Source organism: Pseudoliparis swirei, chromosome 23 (genome assembly GCF_029220125.1).
Source record: "Pseudoliparis swirei isolate HS2019 ecotype Mariana Trench chromosome 23, NWPU_hadal_v1, whole genome shotgun sequence".
Classification (NCBI taxonomy): Eukaryota; Metazoa; Chordata; class Actinopteri; order Perciformes; family Liparidae; genus Pseudoliparis; species Pseudoliparis swirei.
Window position 1 is genome coordinate 18,085,182 of NC_079410.1, and position 23,582 is coordinate 18,108,763.

At 44.2% G+C, this 23,582-nt stretch overlaps 1 protein-coding gene and 1 long non-coding RNA gene across 4 annotated transcripts; both read left to right on the plus strand.

Moving 5' to 3' along the window:
• Nucleotides 1-101: 101 nt before the first annotated feature.
• Nucleotides 102-11,306, plus strand: LOC130189055 (transmembrane protein 184B-like). Of its 3 annotated transcripts, none has more exons than XM_056407691.1 (10): nucleotides 102-513; nucleotides 2,984-3,217; nucleotides 5,351-5,516; nucleotides 7,010-7,100; nucleotides 7,218-7,293; nucleotides 7,681-7,772; nucleotides 7,907-8,076; nucleotides 8,193-8,387; nucleotides 8,659-8,685; nucleotides 9,203-11,306. In XM_056407691.1, exons 2-10 carry the CDS (start codon nucleotides 2,984-2,986, stop codon nucleotides 9,430-9,432), a joined length of 1,281 nt encoding a protein of 426 aa, XP_056263666.1. In that variant the 5' UTR covers nucleotides 102-513; the 3' UTR covers nucleotides 9,433-11,306. The 3 variants fall into 3 exon arrangements, with proteins under 3 accessions (XP_056263666.1, XP_056263667.1, XP_056263669.1); XM_056407692.1 differs by having other exon boundaries at nucleotides 102-369; XM_056407694.1 differs by lacking the exon at nucleotides 8,659-8,685 and having other exon boundaries at nucleotides 103-513.
• Nucleotides 11,307-12,854: 1,548 nt separating this feature from the next.
• LOC130188371 (uncharacterized) lies at nucleotides 12,855-17,823 on the plus strand. The gene is made up of 3 exons (XR_008830606.1): nucleotides 12,855-13,935; nucleotides 14,419-14,516; nucleotides 17,743-17,823. It is a non-coding gene; the product is annotated as an uncharacterized LOC130188371 (long non-coding RNA).
• The last annotated feature ends 5,759 nt before the right edge of the window (nucleotides 17,824-23,582 follow it).

Sequence of the window (23,582 nt, forward strand, 5' to 3'; positions counted from 1 at the left end):
CTGCCTGCAGAACGGTTTTGCAGAACGGAAAAATAGAACATGCTCAATGCGCATGCGCCATAAACGGAGTTTTCCAGTGGCAGCTGCTGACGAAACGGCGAACTGCAAGAAGAAGAAGAAGAAGAGGATTATGGTGGTGGTGATGATGTGGAGGAAATAACGGAACGCTGTCTCATCATCTCCGGAGGGGAACCGACCAGATACAGACAGACTCACAGACATATCGGTGGAGGTGCGCGCGGCGCCTCTTTAAAGCGGAGGAGACCTCACGGGGAGCAGCAGGCTAGCTAACTAGCGTTAGCTCGGCGCAGTTAACGCTCAGCTGCCGACTCCAGCTGGAGGGAGGAGGAGGAGGAGAAGAGGAAAAATGCAAGTTCCTTAGCGAGTGTGTGGCTGTCGTGTAAATGTTAACGCGTGGCTAATTCACTTGTTTTCTCAAAAAATTGTTTTGCGACGATGAGCTAAGAAGAAGCTTTGATTCAATCCAGCGCAGATCAAATAACGGCGGATGAGGTGAGTGAAGAAGGTCAATGAGGAGGACGATGGAGCCCTGAGCTCGCAACAGCTACCCTTTTATTTCTCTTCGCGCAGACTGTTGCAGTCGCGCATATCATAATCCAAAGTGCACGTGTGAGAGACCGATGGGCCCCTGCTGCCTCGTTCTTTCTCCACTTGGAGCCATTAGGAAGAGACGTGGTCACGGTGAAGCTCTTGAACGCGGCCGATGCTCTCTCGGGCTTCAGATGGCCTGTCACACAGACCGCTGATCGAGTGAGGTCAGAGTCCAATGCGTTATGATGGGTACAGTCTGCAGGAGTGTGAGGTGCCCCTCTCTCTCTCCACTGGGAAGCACCGAGCTGTGTTGTTAAAGGCGCCAGTGAGCACAGACCTGACCTCCATATTTATTTGTAATCAGATGTATAGATAGTTTTATTATGACGATCTGTTTTGACTGGTTTGCATCCATCCATGATTGGTGAATACACAAGTCCATGGATAAATACCATGATAAACAAAATTTCCCCTCAATACAGGGTTCCTACAGTTATGGAATTTAAAAAGTAGTTATTTCCAGGCCTGAAAATAATTTGATTAAAAGAATAAACATGTATATACTTTTTATTTATTTATTTTTTAACTTGTGTGTGTGTGCGCGCACTAAGATTTCACAAAATGTTTGGTCATGGAAATCCATTGGTCAATGTGTGTATGAACCCTGTCAATCACAGCTGTTACTAGTCTGCTTAGTGATGACCACCTTGGTGAATGCGTTGGTGAGCAGCATGAGTCATCAGGGGGGTTGGAGGTCATCAGGAAATTAGTTTACACTGGATTATCTGATTGTCACCATCCTGGAATCCACACCAGGTCACGTGAGCGGAGTTGGAGCGATGGCGGTACTGAGAGGTCTGCAGTGATTTGATCTGGTGGGCGGTGGAGCGGCTGTCTGGATGCTTTTGATCCAGTTTGGCTAAATCAATGCAGCGAAAGTGATTACTTCTGTTATTTCCTCTTCTTCTAAATCCTTATTTGGAAACTCATTATTTGGAGACATGGGGATGTTCCAGTGGGACTGACATCCTCCCATTCTGCTGACGTGGCACACGTGCAGAGTTATCATTCGGGTTGATACAATACAAACCCAAGAAAGACGATTCGGAGGGTTTTGGGCAGTGCCGTTAACTTCGGCTTTTGACGATGAATGTTGAGGGAAAAAGTACAAATATCCGCCAAACCACTACACATTAATGATGGAGGCCCGGCTGTCTTTGAAAGATTACCAAATCCGGCAGTCATGTAAAAAGGTTTTGTTCAACAAAAATGTGCACAGTTGGGTTACTAAGGCATTGGCCAAATGTATTAAATACATATTACATTACATCACATGTCAGTTAGCAGACGCTTTTATCCAAAGTGACTTACAATAAGTGAATTAACAATAAGTACAAACTAGAACAACAAGAATCAAGAAAGTAACATTTCTACAAGAAAGTAAAGCTACAAAAATACCATAAGTAATACCATCAGTAATACCATAAGTATCACAAGTAATACCATCAGTAATATCATAAGTATCATAAGTAATACCATAAGTAACATAAGTAATACCATAAGTAACAAGTAAGTGCCACTAAAGTGCAAATTTGTTTTTATTCAAGATATCGTCGGAAAACATAAATTATTGCTCAACCTTTACAAACAGAGTCACAGTCACAGATCACATTGAAGCGCATTAAAACATCAATGTTGGAAAAGGCCAATGTTCAGTTGGTGGAATTATTTTTTGCTTCTTTAGATTTCGGAGCCAAGCTTTTGTCTTACAACTCCAGGCAAACCCATTTCCTTATATAGAGAGGTGTGTGTGTGGGTGTGGGTGTGTGTGTTCTGATGCACTAACACACGCCTGGCGGTAAGAGCAAATTTGTCTTGTCATGAGTCCGACATTAATTTTTGCACGGGCACTAAATGTTGTCCGTTATCCATTTCAGGGAGCACACACACGGCCCTCGAGGCGACGTACGTCTGACGGTTGTTTTGACTGTGTTCCACTTCCAGGTCATTCACCTGACGTTGCAGCAGCATTTTCCCAACGCCACAACTTTGGTGCTGATTTGTGCAAAAGTGTCTGAATGACTGAAGACAGAACTATTAGTGTTCTGAGCAGAGGGAGAGAGAAGGGAGGAAGTGGGTCAGCAGCTTTGAGCTCATTGCCGTCACACGGTTCTGCTCTGTTTGGGTTTATGTGTTGGTGTCGGTACCATACGCCCTCCTCTGTTCACTGCTTCTGTTTCTGTTGTTTCCGTCTGTTTAGGCCTGTTGAAACGCATTTACACCTTCCAGATTAACCTGGAACATCAGGTGGTGATGCAGCTTGTTGTCGGCCACTTGTTCAAAACATCTGGGTGCAATTAGCTTCCATTATCCGAGGAGCACGTGTATATTTTAGTTTATGAAGTCTCATATTCACCCTTTCTCCGTGCAGATGGCTCAATTTTGGCGCCGAGACCTCGGCCTGGCAGAGCGGCTGGGGAATGACTCTCCTGTGGGCTTCGCCCCGGGGCCCCCGGCCACGGTTGCCCCGCAGCAAGCCAACTCCTCCTGGGTGCCGGAGGCCCCGGTGGTCACGGCAGAAGAGCCCATTTTCCTCATGACCGCGACTGCCCAGACTATCTCTGGGTTCTTCGTCTGGACAGCGCTTCTGATCACATGCCACCAGGTGAGGAGCGGCCCGGGGGAATATCCTCGGCGGAGAGAAATGAACAAGGCGTTTTATTTAATTATATCCACGCTGCACTATTATCAGTCGAAACGCAGCATTAGTGTCGCGAAGAAATAGGTGTTTTTTGGATCGCCTGAGAGGAACTGTCCACTAGGGGGAGCTCCTTCGAGAACTACATTTTTTTAAGGGTTTTTTCTTCTTTTCTGTTTGCATTCATGCCGCCAGTAGGAAACGCTGAAGTGACAACTCCAGCTGTTTTTTGGGGGTTTTAAAGATGCACCGATTTGCAAATGTTCTCGTCCTTTGACGATTTTTTCAGAAGCCTGACCTGCCGATTCCGATCATAATTAACATGAAGGACGAAAAATAATCCCAACCATTGAATAGTCAATGTAAACCGACAAAAAAAATCGTGTGGTGGTTTTTAATATGAAAACAAACTATTCAAATGATCAGGAAATACATTGTATTTTTATTTAAATGCTTTGATAAAAATAAAAAGTCATTCTAGTCTATGATTTTATCGGGTGTGTTGGTTTTTATCTTATTTTTCACATACGTATTTATGTCTTTTTTGGCTACATTTCTTTTAATATTTGACTTTCTGGAGCACATGGATACCAAACGTCCGGCCTTTAACCTTCATGTACGGACGGGCTGTTGAGTACAAATAGCTCTTTTTTTAAATTACTGAATACAGTCGACGCATTCACACCCAGGAGTATTTTTCCACGAGCGCCGGTGTAATCTAAAGCCAGACGCACGCTCACACCCCAAACACATGCAATGCAGTTAAAAAAAGAAAGTTTCACATCCTGTGGGGAGAAAGCTTCTCCCAAATGTTGACATATTTCCTGGTAGCTGGTCCACACTTGTTGCACAACGGTTTTTTTGTGTATAGTTTGTCTTTATTTGGTAGTCAACAGTGGAGAAATGACTGTTTTAACAGTTAGTGTCCTAAACCTCTGGGCTGTGTACTTAGTGATCGTGGTGCAGTTAGGCCCATGTACGTTTATCACTAAGCGTCCCTTTTTTATGGGAGGCATATGTTCACCCTCTATTGTTCTCCACATAGAGGCTTAAAGAAGAGCCCTCTGTCACTGTGGAGGGTCACCTAGCAACAAGCCGTGCGAGCGGACCGCACTGTCTCGCTTGGCGTATTGTCGCCCACTGTTTGTTAACGAGAGCCAAAAGGTGTGTGTCTGTTTACCGACCGGGGAAAGGTGAGCGCCGCCACATTGTGTGAACCAATGAGCCGGATGAAGCGGACCCAGGGGCCCGCCCTGTTCTTCCTGCCGTCCACTTGCTCTCAATAGGAGTGATGAAAGCCCGGTGTCAGTTACCCCAAACGGCCCCCCCCCCCCTCCAATGTCTTAAGCAAACACACACTGGCTGTACTCTGCTCAGACGAACCGGGGGCTGGCATGCAGGTTTCATGAGGCGGCAATTAGTCCCAGATTTAAACCCATTTATCCCCCGCGTTATGAGTCCGTATGTCCTTTGTTAATTAAACATCTGACTTAAAAAGCCACGAGCCCGAGGGGAAAGAAACTGTCAGAGAAAAAGATGGATGAATAAATGATTTACCGTCACTCCTGGAAAGAAAAACAGCCCATCTCATCTTCACTCACACATTCCACATTAGATTATATTATATTAGATAATCCTTTATTAGGCCCTCAGTGGGGAACTTGCAGGATCACAGCAGCAGGTGCACAGTAGAGCAGTCATAAAAAACACAAATAGAAACAGTATAAAAAAAAATACAATATCAATATTAAATATACAGACAGAATAAAAAAATAAGTATATACAAGGTAATAATAATTAAGCGTAATGAAACAGTCAACAGATTAAAGTGCACCCATAACCTCCCCGTTTCCTTTGACATATAAACCAGTTCCCAGACCCCCTTCCCCTCACGTGGTCTCACCCAGTGAGCCGTACAGGACATTTAGGAGGACACATTTTGGCCTCTTTATGAACGAGTATACACAGACCCACAGAATAAAAACTTCCCCCAAACGTCCACAGAGCACATTGGAACCACGGTGCGTCTAATAAACGCTTGCATGTCTCCGGTATGTTTCAGGTGTGTTCTTGCCCTCTTCTTCATCTTTTTTTTTTTAGATCTACATGCACCTGCGTTACTACAGCTCTCCGAACGAGCAGAGGCACATCGTTCGGATCCTCTTCATCGTCCCCATCTACGCCTTCGACTCCTGGCTCAGCCTCCTCTTCTTCACCAATGAGGAGTACTATGTGTACTTTGGCACCGTCCGAGACTGCTACGAAGGTGAGTGGAGGCAGCGCATTATTTGGCTAAAAAACGCTTTGTGACTCGGAGCAGAAGTCACGGCTGTGAGAATGAACGTGATGCGGTACCCCCGTGGCAGATGGCCTTTGCCGCGTCTTCATTTGCAAAGGTTGCCATCTTTGTCCTCGGGTCTCTCCGTGGCCTCTTGGGAATGCAAGGGAAGGGGGGGTAACCCGTTTCCTAGCAACTGCAGGAAAACGAGCAAATCCTTGAGAAGACTTTTAAAAGGCATCTTACTTGTGAGCAGACGAGCTTTTGTCCAGTCCCTCACGGACAAATAAAACAACAAGCAATCATGTAAACAGTATATATATCGTACTGAGGTTATTTTTGAGGCAATTTGCTTTTGATCCCATGAGTTCGCATGAAGCTGGGTCAAGCCTCTCATTGTGAGGATTCACTTGAACGGCTGGTTATTATTTTTCCTATCATCTTAGCATTTTTAGAATAATTTAGGCGATTGGTATCGCGTCCATAACCAGCGTAACGTGCGCTTTGAGTTCAGGCTTAATGGAGACACCTTTGCACAAATGCTATGCACCTTTATGGCTGATCAAAAGTTGCCCATTATGTGCCGATTACATGAAAGATTTACATTACATTACATGTCATTTAGCAGACGCTTTTATCCAAAGCGACTTACAATAAGTGCATTCAGCCAAGAGTACACACTAAGAACAACAAGAATACAGAAAGTAACATTTCCTCAACATAGTCAAACTACAAAAGTACCATAATAAGAGCCATTTAAGTGCCACTGAAGATGTGCTCGGTACTAAACCGTCCCTCATTTCCCTTTTGGGAGTGCGTCACAATCCAGAATAGCATATTACATAATTATTATTATAGAGGTTATTGGATATAAAAGTCACAGACAACTCACTCTTTAGAGGCCCAGTCTTGACACGGTGAGCTTCGTCGCCACGATTGCACGTCTAGATGAAGGTAGTTGCTCTCGTGAGTAACACTCTCGGATATCTAGGCTCTCACTTTGCATCAGATGAAGAGCCTTTCAAGTCCGAAGCAGGGGAAGCACCCTTTCAGGGTGCAGGAATCCTGCAACATGAGCGAAGCCCGCACTGTGCTGACTTGGTGCTGCAGTCACAGGCTCACGTTTAAGATGAGAGCCGGTGGGTCAAATCAAACCCCCAAAACACAAATAAATCCCCCAGGTCACAGCGTGTTGGACAATAAGAACACTAATCTCACAGGAAGAGGAAGTGCAATGATCAGTAGCTTTAGAAGAATCCGTCAATGGGCGTTTTTTCCCCCTCGGTGACACTGGGGTTTTTGTAAAAGCTCGGTATAGATGCATTCAGGTTCTGGGTCTCTGCTCAGTCCTAAATTATTGTCAGGTCTCCATCCTCAATCCTCCTAACAAATGGGCTTTTCTTTTTTTTATGGCTGTGAATCACTAATGAGACACTCATGATAACGATTCCATTGTTCCCCCAACGTGTGACCCTCTTCAGCCTTTGTCATCTACAACTTCCTGAGTCTGTGTTACGAGTATCTGGGAGGAGAGAGCGCCATCATGGCCGAGATCAGAGGGAAGCAGATTGAGTGAGTCTTCTTTGCTCTTTTCTCGACGCCATTCTCTTCCCTTCTGCCGAGTCTCTTTGTTGACGGTCATTTCGTGGTAAAGCGACCTGTCGAATTTGAACCCGCTCGTCCGTGCAGGTCCAGCTGTGTGTATGGGACCTGCTGTCTGTGGGGCAGGACGTACTCCATCGGTTTCCTCAGGTTTTGCAAACAGGTACCGATCTCCCTCGTGGCTCATCTACTGTGCATTGTCTCAAATTACTCAAAGGGTGTTAGAACTATGTATTCAGTGACTGATTTGTTTTGCTGTAAATTCAGTATATTTCGATCCATTATTATGAGAGCTCGTTTGAATAACTGTACAGCCAACAAAGAAACTGTCTCATTAAGATACTCAAATATATGACATAACATGCAAAGTGTTTGTTCATAGATCAGCTGTATTGGTAGAACATGTCAATGATACACATTTCCTTCACGTCTCACTGAGTATTGCTGGTTCTCAGAAGCGTTACACTCGGTTTAGATGAAGACTTCTGAGTGGAACGAGCCGGCGGAGCGTCGCTGCTTTCCCACTGACTCGACTTGTCTCCCTCTTCAGGCTACTCTCCAGTTCTGCGTGGTGAAGCCCCTGATGGCTGTGATCACGGTCATCCTCCAGGCCTTCGGGAAATACAGAGATGGAGACTTCAAGTACGTCTCCACAGTCGCAGCACAGGCACCTTCCTGCGTGTCGCGATCCGACTTCAGCTAAACACCTGGACGTCGGCCACGTGTGTCATCGCTAAAGCGCTCTCTCTCTCTCTCTCTCTCCCTCCCCCCTCCAGCGTGGCGAGTGGCTACCTGTACGTGACCATCATCTACAACGTCTCCATCAGCCTGTCGCTCTACGCGCTCTTCCTCTTCTACTTCGCCACGCGTGAACTGCTCGTCCCGTACAACCCCATGCTCAAGTTCTTCATGGTCAAGTCGGTCATCTTTCTCTCCTTCTGGCAAGGTGAGAAGGGAAGTCCGCCTCTCAAGATGTCCTTCCTATCAAAATAGTGTGAATGTCCAAGAGGAAGTAAAAATCAATGTTACTTACTGTAACATGTAGCATGTTACCCGCTTCAGGCGTGCTGCTGGCCGTCCTGGAGAAGTGCGGCGCCATCCCTCAGATCAGCTCGGCGGGCTTCTCTGTGGGCGAGGGAACGGTCGCCGCCGGGTACCAAAACTTCATCGTCTGCATCGAGATGTTCTTTGCCGCCGTGGCTCTGCGCCACGCCTTCACCTACAAGGTCTACATGGACAAGAGGCTGGACTCGTATGGTGAGGGCAGCATCCAGGGGGCCGTGAGATCTACACATGAACACATGGAGATGAGAGAAGAGAGTCTGGATGGTACTTTGTGATTGGTCCTGGACTCGCTCCATGGGTCCTGACCCTTTTCACTTTGATTCCTGCCTTTGACGCTCTCTACATATGTCCACGTCTTATTCTTCTGCCTTCCCTTCACTTTCATCTTGACTTTCTCTTGTTCCTTCCCTCTCTCTTTGTCTCTTTTTCCTTCCCTCTCTCCTTCACTGCGCTGCGCTGAAAGGCTCCTTTCCTATCTACGGACAGTACGGTAGGTCGGACGCTAGCCGGGTGTCACCAGAGTTCTGGATGTTCGCCCCCATACCTGCTTTTTCATTTACCCGTCGGTGTTTGAATGTGGTCACATGTCCATTACTTTGACATCGGTTTCAGTTCACTCATTTTAAACGCCCGGCGGTCTTGTTTTTGTTTCTTTATGTTCATTTAGCTGCCAGTGACTTCAGTTCTTGAGCTTTTAGCTTGAGTGTAACCTGCTGGTAAATCATCACTCGTGTTGTAAAGTGTGCATTCACCTTGACCTCCAATGACCTCATACTACACGCCGTTGCTTTATCTTATGATTTGCATGTCGTTGGCATTCAGAGATCAGATTTTTTTTTCATACTGTTGATCGAATTTCGCTAAATTATATTTTACTTCAAAATGTCGATCTATTTGAAAAATTCCCTTGACGCAATTTTCTCATTCATCGCCTGTCACTTTCAAACCCCCCCCAACACACACTTCTGTGTCTCTTTATTGACATCCAACCTCCCCCCCACCTCCAGGCCGCTGTGCCCCGATGAAGAGCATCTCCAGCAGCCTGAAGGAGACCATGAATCCAGGGGACATGGTCCAGGATGCCATCCACAACTTCTCCCCGGCTTATCAGCAGTACACCCAGCAGTCCACACTGGAGCGCAGTGGGGGGCCACCTATCTCCCGCAGCCACAGTAACCTCAGCACCCGCGGGGACAACGAAAAGACCCTGCTGCTCAGCTCTGACGACGAGTTCTGAGACACGAGGCCACGCTCACTCTACTCCCGGAGCCCGTGTTGGATTGGTATCACCAGTGTGTGACAAATCGGATCTTTTTGTTGCTTCCTTAACATGAGATTTATTTTTGTTGTTGTTTTACAATGAAAAGATCTGATTTATTTCAAACTTATAACTACATCGGTACCGGACGGTGGAAAGGTCTCGAGAGTTTTCACAAGGAAAGAGAGGAAATGAAAGAGGAGAAGTTGTAGCCAATATAGTCGAGAGGGAGAAGAGAAGTCGAGATGTTCAGACAGACGTTAGATTTATTAACTGGTCTGTGTCGTTTGTTTTGTTGTCATAGAAGCCATTACTGAACATGGTACACATAACCGTGCATATAGTGTCCTTATGCTGCACTTTAAACACCACAGCAAAAAACAACAAGATATGACAGATAAAAGGTGCCAGAGCAACGATGTGGCATCACATCTGAAACACATGGCCTCCTTCCTCTGTTATTTTTCATATTGATTCTCAAAACAAACTCCTCCTCACCCCTCTGCCAATTCTGCCTCCGACCGAATCATTGCCAAATAGGAGGAGTACCATGTGCTCCGGTCAATGAGACCCACTGTCTTAAGATTTAGAATCGATTTATAGACGAGCAAAACTACGGAGCCTTTGAATTGCCAGGCTTCATTTTAATATATAAGAATTTATTCGCTTTTTAAAAATCTATTTAAATGTTGTTTGGCCTTTTTGAAGGCGCAACTCATTTAAAGAGTAGTTTTGTTGGAAGATTGTTACTCCAGAAAATGTAGTTGAATATTCTGTTTGTTTTAAATTTTTTGTTCTGGGTTCATATAGTGACTCTAAAAGTGTAATTGCATGACTCCTGCTTTCAGCTCCTCGTGCAATGTTATTGTTTGTGGAGCACTGAGAGGAAACAGCTGTAGGCGCCATATTAGCGTGGCCAGGGAGACCGACGGGAGGACGACGCCCACACAGATTACAGATTACCAAAGAAGCAACGCTTCCCTGCAGAGCTCAACCAGCTGTGATGTGCTGCGCATTGTAATCCCGTAATTAAGGGCAGCACAGAGCAGGCTCTGCTGGTATTGTTTATAAGGGCATCACTAGTTAGTCAAGGCCATTCGAAGAGTCTCAATCTAAACAAGGCGATATATTAGACTGGACTCGTGTGGAAAAGGAATATATGGGCATTAAAATAATGTATGCAAGCTGCACATAGATTGTATGGGGGGGGGGAATAACCTTCAGGGCTGCCCGTCACCCTCCAGTTCCACATTGGGAGAGTTCATTGTTCATCATGGCGGCCAGTATAGAAGCTGCTTGTGGTCGTGAGTATTTGTCAAAACTGATTCTACGGATTGGCTCACGTCTAGCAGCTGAAAGTGTACCAACAGTTAAGTCCTCGTTTGTGATGAATGTAGTCCGCCTGAAGAATTAACTCCCAAATTGATGCGTGTCCTCAAAAGAGCACAATCATCTTCTAAATGGGAAACATTCTCCACCGAACACCTAAATTCCCTTTTGGTCCCCCCAAGTTAACAACATATCAAACTCAAGCATCCTGATAAAAAACCCTATCAAATAACAGTTTTTGATCCTATGTGATTAAAAATGTGGATGTTAATCATATAGGTGAGAATATAAAACCAGGAAAGGAAGGGATATTGTAAATAGAGTTAAACTCTGTGGGAGCAATGTGAAACAGGCGTTACTTGGAATTGTGCTTGAGTTTAATATTTTCATTTTCACATATTGTTTTGTTTCTGTTGTACACTTTTTAATTTGTATATTGGACATATTATCTCTAGTTTTGATGCTATTTCTGTTGATGTTGAAAACTAAAATAAAATGCAAAATAAAATCATTGATGAAGTTGTCTTGGAGACTCCATCATCATCGCAGTACATTACAAATATCGTGATGTTGTTGTTCTGCTGTGGCAGACTTAAAGGACGAGAATATCCAATCATATGTGGGGGCGGGGCTTCCCAAGCAGTCAGCCAATCACAGTAGCTTCCGCTCTGCAGATGCGTGTGCGCGATGCGAACAACAACACAGCAGTACAGCTTTCGCTGCTCTGGTATTGTGCCAATATAACGTTATATTCATTGACTTATTTGATTATTCAACACGTATTTAAGAAAGGGCCCATTTATTCACCCATATAGCGGTCCACGTTGACGTCATTGGGCTGAAATAACTGCGCTAGTAGTCACGGCCTGTCACGGTAACGGCTAGAAAAAGCGAAAGACAACTTGTGTCAAGAGCAGTGTTGGGAGTAACGCGTTACTTTGTAACGCGTTACTGTAATTCCACTACTTTTTGCGGTAACGAGCGTGTAACGAAGTATTTTTTAATCAACTAACGCAGTTACAGTTACTGAAATTTAAATGAGTTCGTTACTCGCGTTACTCTCTTTTGTGAAAAATGAACACTTGCAGACAAGAAGACAAGCTAGGCTACTTTAGCTGCTTCTGATCTGACATCGCAGGACCTTGGTGGCGCAATGATATTGTAACGTCTCGGACGTTATGGACTGATGACACGGAGACGGGACGACGTTATTAATCCTCCCTTTATTGGGCATTCACCAACACAGACAGCGTGCTCCTCTCAGCTCAGCAGCGCGAACATCAACAACAACGGTTCCCGTCAACCACCCGTAACTTCCGTTTTCCGACAGGTTAACCCCGCCTCCCCTCTACTCCGCCAATCACAGGCACGCCTCCCCTCTACTCCGCCAATCACAGGCACGCCCCCTCGACCAGCACGCACGGTGCCACACTGTGATTGTCAGCCACTTCCAGTGTTGCCAGGTCCGCGGTTTTTGCCGCTGGTTGAATTTTGTGTCCGCTGGTCCGGGTAGACCTATTTTGCATGCAAATTACATGAATATCTTTAAATAAAAATCCATATTTTAAATGAAATAATTAATTTATACCCAAATCCTACCAAACTGACTCCAGATCAGCACGTACACGCCTCACTTGCACCCCCCCCCCCCCTCAATTATATGCAGCACCTCAAGGCACCTTTGTTTTCTTTTAATTAGTGTTAATACTGTGTAGGCCAATCACTTTTATTTCATTGGGCCTAATGTGGTAAAAAAAAACACTGTTAAATCACTGAGACAGTTATTTTGTATTAAGTTAACTAAAAAGGGACTTTTGTACTCCTGCTTGATTTGAAGGCCTGTTGCCCTGTTGATTGCAATAAATAGGTCTACAACATATGTTTATTGTGTTTGACTGTTCAGTACTGTTCATGACATTAAAAAAGCAGACATAAAAGTAACTTAAAAGTTACTTTCCCGAGTAACTAATTACTTTTGATATACAGTAACTAGTAAAGTAATTCAATTACTTTTAAAAGAAGTAACTATAACTAATTACTAATTTTCAGTAACTTGCCCAACACTGGTCAAGAGAAGGGTCCACTGAGCCGAACCGCCATTAAACTACCGCGTCACCTCTCACACAAGAGTCCTCAACATGAGAGGTTCGTACCGAGACCGTGTCCGTAACCGAGGGTAAGCCGCTCTCGTCGACTCAGTCAAGTCACGTCAGAGCTCGCGCACACCGTTAGCTGCCATTATGACGTGTGGTTGGGGTGAGGAGGGGTAGGGGAAAGTGTCGCAAAGACGCCCCCCCCCACTGTGTGTCTGTGTGGGTTATTGATGAATATGTATTTAATGCCGTTTATTTCCTCTGATATTTAATGTTCATGGTTAATTTGCAGCATAGTTGCCGTAGGAGTGGCCTCGAGTTGCCTCTCAGGACCCGTCTCGACTAACTAGGAAATGCACATTTCCATCGCTTAGCCTCTTTGTCACGTTTTTTTTAATGTAACGCTAATGTTTTAAAGACTAAACACAGAGGACTTTGCAGTAAAATGTGATACCTGTTCGGGAGGCTGTAGTTGAGACGCCGAGGACACGGAGCGAGGACAAAGTAGGTGACTGCTGGTGCCTGTTCAATATACTACTAACTTCAAAAAATACTTGACAAAATGCTCTTGTTGTCAGTCTGATATTTATGTTATACGTCGTTATCTGACGTCAAGTCGATGTGAGACCAGTTTACTCTTCATACAGTGTGTAATGAAGCATGTAGCCCGTTGTTTACACCCAGCTCGCCCACCGCTGTCAGCTGGGAAACTGTGATCGACTCCGATTAAATTGTGATACCACAACAAGACTTTGTGCTGTCTCACATCTCTTATGTTTTATATTCGAGACTACGGATCAACATATATCCTCGTAACTATACTCTCAGCACTCACTGGTCCAGATTAAACATGACTGTTACCTGTTTTGTTACGATAAGGACACACATAACTACACACAGGAGTTGGCGTGTCTTTAGACACATGACTGGTGAGCAGCTTGCTTGATGGCAAAGCTCTCGTCTCTGATGAACCACGCCTCCCACCCCATGCTTGACACTCTCGCAGCTCCTTCAGCTCCTTCAGCCACCGGCTGATTCACCCTCGGTGTCTGAGGGAGAGGTAGCACAAGGCCTTCCTTCCTGCTGCTGTCAGGCTGCACAACACACTGCAGTAGATCGCTGGAGATCCTGGCAAACTCAACACTTTACTCAGCACACTTTGTTTTCCCCGTGTATATTTAGTATTAGTATTTAGTTTTGTGTTTTATAATTATTTTTATTAATTCTCTGATGTGCACCGCTGCTGTGATTTTTGAAATTTCCCCACTGTGGGACGAATATAGGTACATATCATATCATATATAGTTCTACTTTGTGAGCTGTTATAGGTTTTAAAGTGTATTTTGAATATGAATCAGTGCAGCCCCCTATATGTTCTTGTTAGAGTTTAGAATAGGCCATGCACACTGCTTTAAGTTATTTGCCATTTAATAAACGTTTAATAGACTTTTCAAATAAAGTCACTTTGGTAACTTGTGAGGATCTCAACATACATCATTACTATAATTTCTAAATGCAGTATTTTTTTCAATCTGAATTCCAGGTGACACACAATCAGGCTCCTGCTGTGGCAGTGAACACGGAGACGCCTTTAGACTGGACTACCTATGATGGATGTGACCCAAATAGAGCTACCGTCAGGTAAAGGAGTATTGTAAACCCTGTTGTCTCTATATATGTTGACCTGTACACGATGTAGCTCTATCAAGATAGGGATGTGTTCTCATTGCTTTTCTGATGCAGCATGTCAGTCAGCTAACTCATGGAGTTATTCGATGGACTTCAGATTCAGGGATGAGTCTTAATCTAAAACGCATATATATCTAGTGTTGCAGCCAGAGAGACGGTTAATTTCTCACACACACACACACACACACACACACACACACACACACACACACACACACACACACACACACACACACACACACACACACACACACACACACACACACACACACACACACACACACACACACACACACACGTTTGTAACCCTAAGGCAAGCCATAGTTGACTGAAAGCTTCATTGATATCAACAAAGGTATGGGGGTTTCAGGTCCCTTAAGGGCCAGTATTTTTCTCAATTGCATTTCTCAGTACGATACATTGACTTGTGTTTAAAGAATATTCACTAGTCTAAACTAGTCTATCCTTATGCAGCTCTGGTGTTTTATTCAAACTATAAGTGACTTTATATCACTTCAACAAAACATTTCAGGATCTAACCTCAAGTGAAAACAGGTGTAAATGTATACTTAATGAGCTGTTGTATTTGTCAAAGAGGTATTTTGAACATGCTCCATTGCAGGCTGTAATATGTTGTTAAAAGATAACAACCTCACACACATAGTTCATAGTTCATCCTTATGGGGCCCTGTCGGTGTATACAGTCGAGACATTGGCCATTCTAGCAGCACTACAGTGGGTGGAGGAGGTTCAGATAAGTAAGGTCATCATTTGTGTTCGGATTCCAGTTCAACATTATTGTCATTACAATCACTCACATCTAACAGCAGGCAGGACTTAATCAATGAAATACACGAAGCACTTTTCCGTCTTAATCATATGGGTATTTTGGTAGCATTCATGTGGGTGCCGGCACATAGAGGGGTAAAGGGAAATGAAGCAGCAGATAAACTAGCAAAGCAAGCATTGGAATGTCAGAACAAGAAGGACATTTTATTTAGCAAATCAGAAGCTAAATCACTAATAAAAATAAACATTATTAAGGAATGGCAGCACAGTTGGGAGGCAGGAGGCACAGGAAGACATCTGTATACTATTCAGAAGGATGTTAACAAGGGGAGGACAACAATATTTAGCACTAGAGAAGAAAACATATTGACTAGACTCAGGATTGGACATACAAAGCTAAACAAAACAATGCAATTAATTAAAAAACACCCAACCGGACTGTGCGAGTACTACAAGACAGTAGAAACGGTGGATCATGTCATTTGGCATTGCCAGAAATTTAGAAACGAGCGAGGCAGGTTGAAGAGGAGGCTGGCAGTAGGAGGGGTGCAATTGAGGGATGCATTATCCTTGGGGGCAGGAAGGGTGCTGCAGTATCTGAAGGAGACAGGGTTGAATAAAAGAATTTAGGGCACTGAAGTTGACATGGCTCCCTTCTTAGTTTAGTTTATTTTAATTTAATTGGAATTTATTTTCTTTTCTTTTTGAGGGGATAAAGTGCTAGATATTTCTAGTTCGCAAAGAAAGGCAGTAGGTGGCGGTAATGCACCAGTTTGGATGCCAGCTGCCTAAAAACAAAAAGAAGAAGAAGAAGGAATCGGGTCAAAGACGCTTCCAACACAGTCACTGTGTCAGCACAGTGAACCAGGGGCTTGTTGTCCAGCGAGGGCGACGGGGCGACGCACTGCCGGGGGGAAAAAAGAAAGGAAAAAAAAAAAAAAAAAAAAAAAAATACCACCTCCACTAGACGTCTGCTCTGCCTCTGTATGTCATTGTCCAGTCAGGTAACAGTCAGCCAGTCAGCCTAAAGTGTGGCCCATGGCCCCTGCCCTTCTGGTTCGATTTTGATGAAAATGCCCCCAGACCTCTCCTCCATTGTTAATGCATTTTTTAATTTTTTTTTTTGCCAATGCATTCTCTATGGTTTCCGGGAGGTATGAGAGTCGCAGGTCTTGGTAAATTAATCGACGTCGACGTCAGCCCAGCGCAACCGTCTCAGTAGACAGCAGAGTATTCAATTAGCAGTGCTCAGGGCAAGAGCAGAATTCATTCAATTCTTTTCTTGAAAGAATACTTCGATTCTCGACACAAGAATTGAACAGACACAACACAACAAGTAGGACCTCCGAGTCCAGCGGTCGCCAACACGTCCTCGGAGACGGTCGGAATCGTTCTCAAAAAAAAATGAAAAATAAAAAATAAAAAAAAATGAAATCATGTTCGAACATTTTCTGAGGTGTTCTGAGGTGTCTTTGAGAAATTTTTCTTCCTGACTGAAGATGGACGTCAGAAAGATCTCCGCAGATGACGCCTGTAAAGCCCAACGAAGTCTGCTGACTCTGACAGGTGAGGCGGAATTCTGAAAGAGGAACGGGAATAAGGAGGGTGGGTGAACAGAAACCAGACAGAACAACCAACACAAAAACATTATACATAAATAAATAACACACACACATAAAATGAATGAATAAATGGTATAAAAAATGTAATGTTAATTGTAAATGTTTATACAAATGTACTTATTGTTACAGCTCCAGCCTGACACTCGATTCTTGGCGACTTGCGACTTGTTGTCTTCTGTTGCCTTTTTTTTTTTTTTTTTTTTTCAAATTTTCTTCAAAAAAAAAAGCTTTTTTCTTTTTTGAAAGTGATTGCAATTGTATTTCTTCTATTATTTGAAATTCTTCTATTTATTTCTATATTATATTAAAATTAAAATCTCAAATTTATATTTATTATTATTATTATTCAAATAAAATAAAAAATCAAATCAAATCATCCTCAAAGACTGACAGACAGCTCACAGACAGCCAGAGACGTTCAGACCGTCTCAGCTCACAACAGACTGCACACAAGCTCACAGCAGACAGACAGAGTTCAGTCACAACACGCACACACAGCAATGACATTGAGATGACAGTTTGTGGTCAGAAGTGCAGTGGTCTGTTTTTGAGGGAGGAATTTTTTGGGAGGGTTAATCATTATCAAAAAAATCAGGGCTTTTGCAGTGAACACAATCTGTGTGTTACAGATTTAAACATAGATGATTTACAATAACACAACTATTGTGTTTATATAGCATTCACTGTCCTGGATGTTCCTAAACAGTTAATTGTCAGTCGGTGAGCACCGACATCAAGTCTCATGCAGGTGGTGCGTGTGTGTGTAGCCCGATTGTGTTTCATCGTGCACAGGTTGCAGCATTGGCGCGACAGTGACCACAACAACAACAACAACACTGGAGTTCAACAGCCTGGTGGCGCTGTACCGGGAGCAGCTCATCTCCGTATGTGTGTGGTTGTGTGTGTATATTTATGTGTGTGCATGTGTGACTATATGCATGTGTGGTTGTACGTGTGTGTATGCATGTGCGTGTCTAAGTTTATGTCTTTGCGTGTGTATATGTGTGTACATGTGTTTGTGAATGTGTGTTTGTGTGCGTTTGTAGGTGTGTGTGTGCTTGTGTAAGTGTATATGTATGTGTGTGTCGCTTCCTTTTTTCTTCCTCCCTTTCATCCCCTTCCTCCTCCTCTTCGCTCCACTCACAAATATTATATATATATATATACAGAATACACATATATACACACGTATATACATATATATATAGTATATATATATTGTTTTTTTAAACTTCTTTGGTTCACAAAAAATAATAAATAGCCAGTCAGAACCCCCGTGGTGCCACATCAGGTTACGTCATCATGTCAACAACTGGCTCTCTTACAGATCTGACCATCACGTCTATATTTAAACACGGCGTCCTTAGTTTGTCTCGGCTGCATTAAGCTGCATGCAGAAAGAAGCGCGTGCAAAACAAAGTCAATAGCATCTGTTAATATGTCTGTTGAGCCTCTAATAATAATACAACATATATATAGTTATGACTTTTCTGTTCTTCCTGCGGGCGGTTCTCTGTAGATGGGGACCTAACGGACATGTACATGAACATCTGGAAGGAGGGTTTGTACGCTCATGAAAAACCTGGAAATGTCCTGGAATTTTAAAATAATGTTATTTTCCAGGACTAAACAAATCTGTTGTATTCATATATGATATATACCTTTATTCGTCCCACAGTGGGGACATTTCAAAAATCACAGCAGCGGTGCACATCAGAGCATTAATAAAAATAATTATAAAACACAAAACTAAAGACGAAGAAACTAAAAACTAATACTAACGAACTGAAGTGGGTCCAGCGATGAGCTCACCAGGGGGCGAAGCTGGACAAGGACCAACCTCTCCAGGGTCTTCATCAGGTGTGATGTTAATGCCACCGGCCTGAAGCTGTTGAGGTCCTTGGGCCGCGGGGTCTTCGGTACTGGTACCACACAGGAGGTCTTCCACAGCTGTGGTACTTTCCCCAGCCTCAAGCTCAAGTTGAAGACGTGCTCCACTTTCCCGCACAGCTGGTCTGCACAGGATTTGAGGAGCCTTGAGCTGATGCCGTCTGGACCCGTGGCCTTCCTCACTTTGATCCTCCTCAGTTCCCTTCTCACCTGGATAAGGGACACTCTGGGGGGTGGAGATATGTTAATTAACGCAGTTTGATTTAAAAGAATAAACATTGATATCAATGTTTATCCTTTTAATCAAACTATTGTCTCTCATTCATTTCTGTCATTTAACAATGGGGAGCAGGGTCTAATAAAAATAAAAATTAGGATAAACACGGACGCATGGTACATCTAAAAGGAAATAATTTAATGAATTGTGTGTAAAAGAAAAACTGTAGACTATCCACTGGAAAAATAAACTGGATTTTGAGTTGAAATATGTCCTCATTTAAGATGATTATTAAGTCAAATGTAATACAAATTGTCTTTTTTACTGTCCTTTTTATTTCTAAAAGTTTTTGTTTTAATTTTAAATCACCCTACAAAAGGAATAGACATTGTTCCCATGGTTTCCATCATTTCAGGGACTATAAATTAAATACTGACAGTTTAGCGTAAGGTGAACAATTTATTTCATTTTCATTAATTCGCTACAAAAGAAATCAAAAGATGTTTTCAGATATGTTCTTGACTCAGTCACTGGAGACGGATGATCATTTTCTCCGTCTCGCTTCAGGAGACCAGAGGCAGGTGGGCGGCGGCGGGACTTCGTCCACGGATGGTTCACGCCGGATGCTTCGGGCCACACCGGTGGGCGCTGCCTGTCGTCGTAGTCCTCTACGGTCAATCGGTCGACTGGATCCTGGCTTTTTAAATTAAAACACGTGCAAAGGAATCAATGAAGCGGCTTACTGTGTAATATGTGACTGCTGTACTTTTGGTAAATGAGCAGCACAAAATACTCCAATGTACAGCCGAGTGTTAATGGCTCCCTGAGATCAGAAGGCCAGTCACATCTCAAGCATGTCATTGTGCCATTTGTGTTTAAGTCATTTCCCCTAAAGAGAAAATGGCTGGTATTTTACCACCCATGGTGTGATTCGGTAGTTTAATTAACTGTTGCGTCAGAGGCTGAAGTGCAGGCAGGTTGTGCCTTTAAAGAAACCTGGAATCTTGACCTTATTAACATGTGATCCAACATTATTATGACTAATATTATGTATTTGTCAATTGTCAACTCTTGATTTATGATTATTTATTGGTCAACTCTTTGAATTAATTATTATTAACTCTGATTTATTCTTATTTATATTTATATATATATATATATATATACACTCTTAATTCGTTATTATTATATTTGTATTATTACGTATATGTCAATTGTTTTCATGCAAACTGTCGCTGGGCGTCAAGGAAAGAAGAAATAGAAGGATAAATTAACCTTTTGTGCCATCTTTACTTGTCCCGACCCATTAGTGTAGTGGACTAAAACACTCGCACTTGCACCCCGCACGCCTTCTTGTAGGGAGGATCCGTGGTCCGTGGGTTCGAGCCCCGGAGGAGGGCTCAGTGAGATCAACTGACTAAACGTCAAGATAGTGTGTTGGGCTTAACTTTTAACTTATTGTTAAAAATAGTTTTTGTTCTCTAATTCGTTATTCCTAAAAGTACGAAGACTATGAACATGACAGAATACCATCCCCAACATGATGAGTTAGCGGCCGTTAAAACTCACGGAACTTCAACAACAACAATTGAAGCGAGCACGCGGCGGACTGGGTGAGGCGGGGGGAGGGGAGAAGAGACGAGACCGAGACTGGACTTCAAGCAACACCAAGACTACTTAAGCGGCTAACGCAGCGCCGCCGAGCTAATGTGGAGGCCAAGCCGTGCCAAGCGCCTTAACGCCGGGGAACACCGTAAGGATTGACGTAGTAAGGATTTACGGAACACCCCGGAACAACGGAAGAGATAAAACAATAAATAAAGTCACATACCTCTTAGAATAGGACGGGAACATCGAGCAGAGCACGGGCATATTTTGAGTTCTGATCTTGGGCTGGTTTTCTTGGCCATTGGGCTGGTTTTGTCACACAGACCTGGCAACCCTGGAGACGACCCGCAGCAGCACACACACCTGAGCCTCGCGCAGCGTCTTTTCGCGGCTCTTTTTCGGACAAACGGTTACACGTAAGTACGCCGCATTTTGTGAAGTTACTTAATGAACGGTTCTCAGTTGTATATGTTGGTCAACTGTTTCTATACTTTACTTCACTTGTGTTGGTTAGCATTGTAACACTGTGTGTTGTTAGCAACCTCACTAGCACAGTATAACGTAATTAATGGGACGTATTTAGTGTATATTGTTGTGTGTGTAACGTGGTCAGCATCAACATGAACTCATTGACTTGTCTTTATGAATAATATTAGTTTGAATGGGTAATTACTACAGTTCCCCACGTTTAAGATGGGTTCAAGTTCGATGACAAGCAGAATATAGAATAATTAAGGTGGAAAACACTTAGTTTTCTTGTCTGTCTGCCTATATCTGTGTAATAAATGAAGCTGTTACCTAGTTATTACAAATGCTCATCACCGTTAACGTGAGGGACTCTGTCTATGCGCTGCGTTGTGTTTTGCTGTGCACAGGAGATGATGAAGAAGACCACCAACTTCTTCCCAGGCAGGAAGGCGGTGTCGTTCCCATCGGGCCTCCGATGAGGCCATGAGGATTAAAACAGACCCCTCGCTTCAGGACAAGTCTCCTGCTCAGCTCCAGCATCTCGTGAGCACCAATGCTCACACCACGCTCCTTCAGCGGGGAGGAGATGTGTCCGACCGACAGGAGGCGATGGGGGAGTACGTCCTGCAGTTTGGTAAATACAAGGGGAAATTATTCAGATGGCTCCTAGAAAATGACACAAAATGATATTGTGAGGGAAGATCAGGAACCCAACGTGTTGAGGCCAAGTGTGTAGTGCTCCTAGCCTCGCAGAGTGTATATTAATCATGTATTGATAACATCTGCTGTTAACAATTAGTTTTTCACATCTGTTGTTCAAACTTTGTTCCAAAGCACATGCAAAGCCAGCGTCCCACACTTCTTCTGCAGAGCCGGGGATACCAGCAGCACCATTCCTTCCTGGGGGCACATGTTCTACTTTTCTTCATTGCAATGAGAAAGGATATTTAAATGTTGATTTTTTTTAATGTCTCACTTGCCTTTCCTGATTTGATCTCACTCCTCTCTAGATTCACCATCTCAGAATAAGGCCCCTGTGGACACACAGAGACACATGGTCCTGGATCAAGGTGTGCATTTCTGTGACATTGTTGTAACCCTGTCCTCCGATTGTACATGTACTGTCATGTTGTTTTGGGTTTTACATCTCTTCCATGTGCAGCTCCTCCCGTCTCTGTCAACGCTTCACCCCAGCTTGCAGCCTCTGTCCCTGGTCATGATCAGGATGTGGCTCAGTGGCGCTCAGCAGCCGAGGCTGTGGATGAAGGCGGAGCAAGTCAGTGATGGACGAGATGAGGCGCAGCGGTAGGTCACCGGAGGACATGGCCAAGCAGCTGACGGAGACGCTCCATCTCAAGTACGAGAGAGCTCACCTGGCCTACCTGCTGAGCGTGCAGAACGTCAGGGATGCGGAGGCAGGGCTCTCCGGCCAGAGAACCATCACTGGGCTCCTCAGACAGGCCGACGCTCCAGAGGCATTTGGCGGCTACTCCGATGCTGACGGCTGGTGTGGAGTCTCCGTTTCATCCCACCTCACTCTGCTGCTGCAGGGGAGCTTCAGACAGGCGCTGAGGTCCGACCACACCCGCAAAGTGGCGAGGAAGGTGGTGCTCTCATCCGGCACCATGTCATCATACGTCGTGATGAACGAGAACTGGATGATCCTGAGCTGATGCTGCAGTCAGAGTGGACCGGTCCCTTCATGCCATGTATGAGGGTCTGAGTCAACGCTACACTGCAGCTGGAGTGGAGAAGGCCGGCTTCCAGCAGGTGGACAGGTATGAAGAACTAGTTTCAGTTCAAAACATCATTTTGTTTTTGACGTGGACGTTATATAGTTTAGTTGTCTTGTTTTTTTCTGAATGAAAAGATACAATTAGTTGGAACACTTCAGGTTGATTTATTTTATATTGTAAAATATATTGAGGCTCAATTTGTACTCAATAAATTGAGAGATGTTTTCAGCTGTGATTTTATTTCCCGTGTTTTAGGGACTGCTGTGCTGCCTTCAGGGTCCTGCAGGCTGGAGCTCAGGTGCAGCTCTTGTGGGACTGCTGGAGGACCTCAGAGGCATTGTCTGGGAACCTGGAGAACACCAGCGCCTCAAGGACCAAGTTCAACAACGATATAACCATCAAGTTGGACTTGTTCCACTGCATGCGGCGCTTCAGTCTCGGAGCATCACTCTCTCTACACCTTTCTGCCAGTTCCTCTCTGCAGCCTTCCTCGTTGTGGACCAGGGAGATCTCCAGAGGCTCAAGGAGGCGAACACCTTCTGTGGGATCTCTCCTCCAAATCCCACTCAGCTGCACATGAGAGCGCTGCAGGTGCAAGGTGCCACAGCCCCGAGAGCTGCTGCAGAGGGTGGAAGACGTCCTGCTTCACTTCTACCTGGTAAAAGATGCCAATGACCTGCTCCTCTTC

Bases quoted from the DNA above. Each gene is read 5' to 3' on its own strand.
- LOC130189055 (XM_056407691.1), top strand. From the start codon at position 2,984: ATGGCTCAATTTTGGCGCCGAGACCTCGGCCTGGCAGAGCGGCTGGGG. The intron at 7,101-7,217 runs GTGAGTCTTCTT...TCGTCCGTGCAG, and splicing joins ATCAGAGGGAAGCAGATTGA to GTCCAGCTGTGTGTATGGGA. The intron at 8,388-8,658 runs GTGAGGGCAGCA...CTGCGCTGAAAG, and splicing joins CAAGAGGCTGGACTCGTATG to GCTCCTTTCCTATCTACGGA.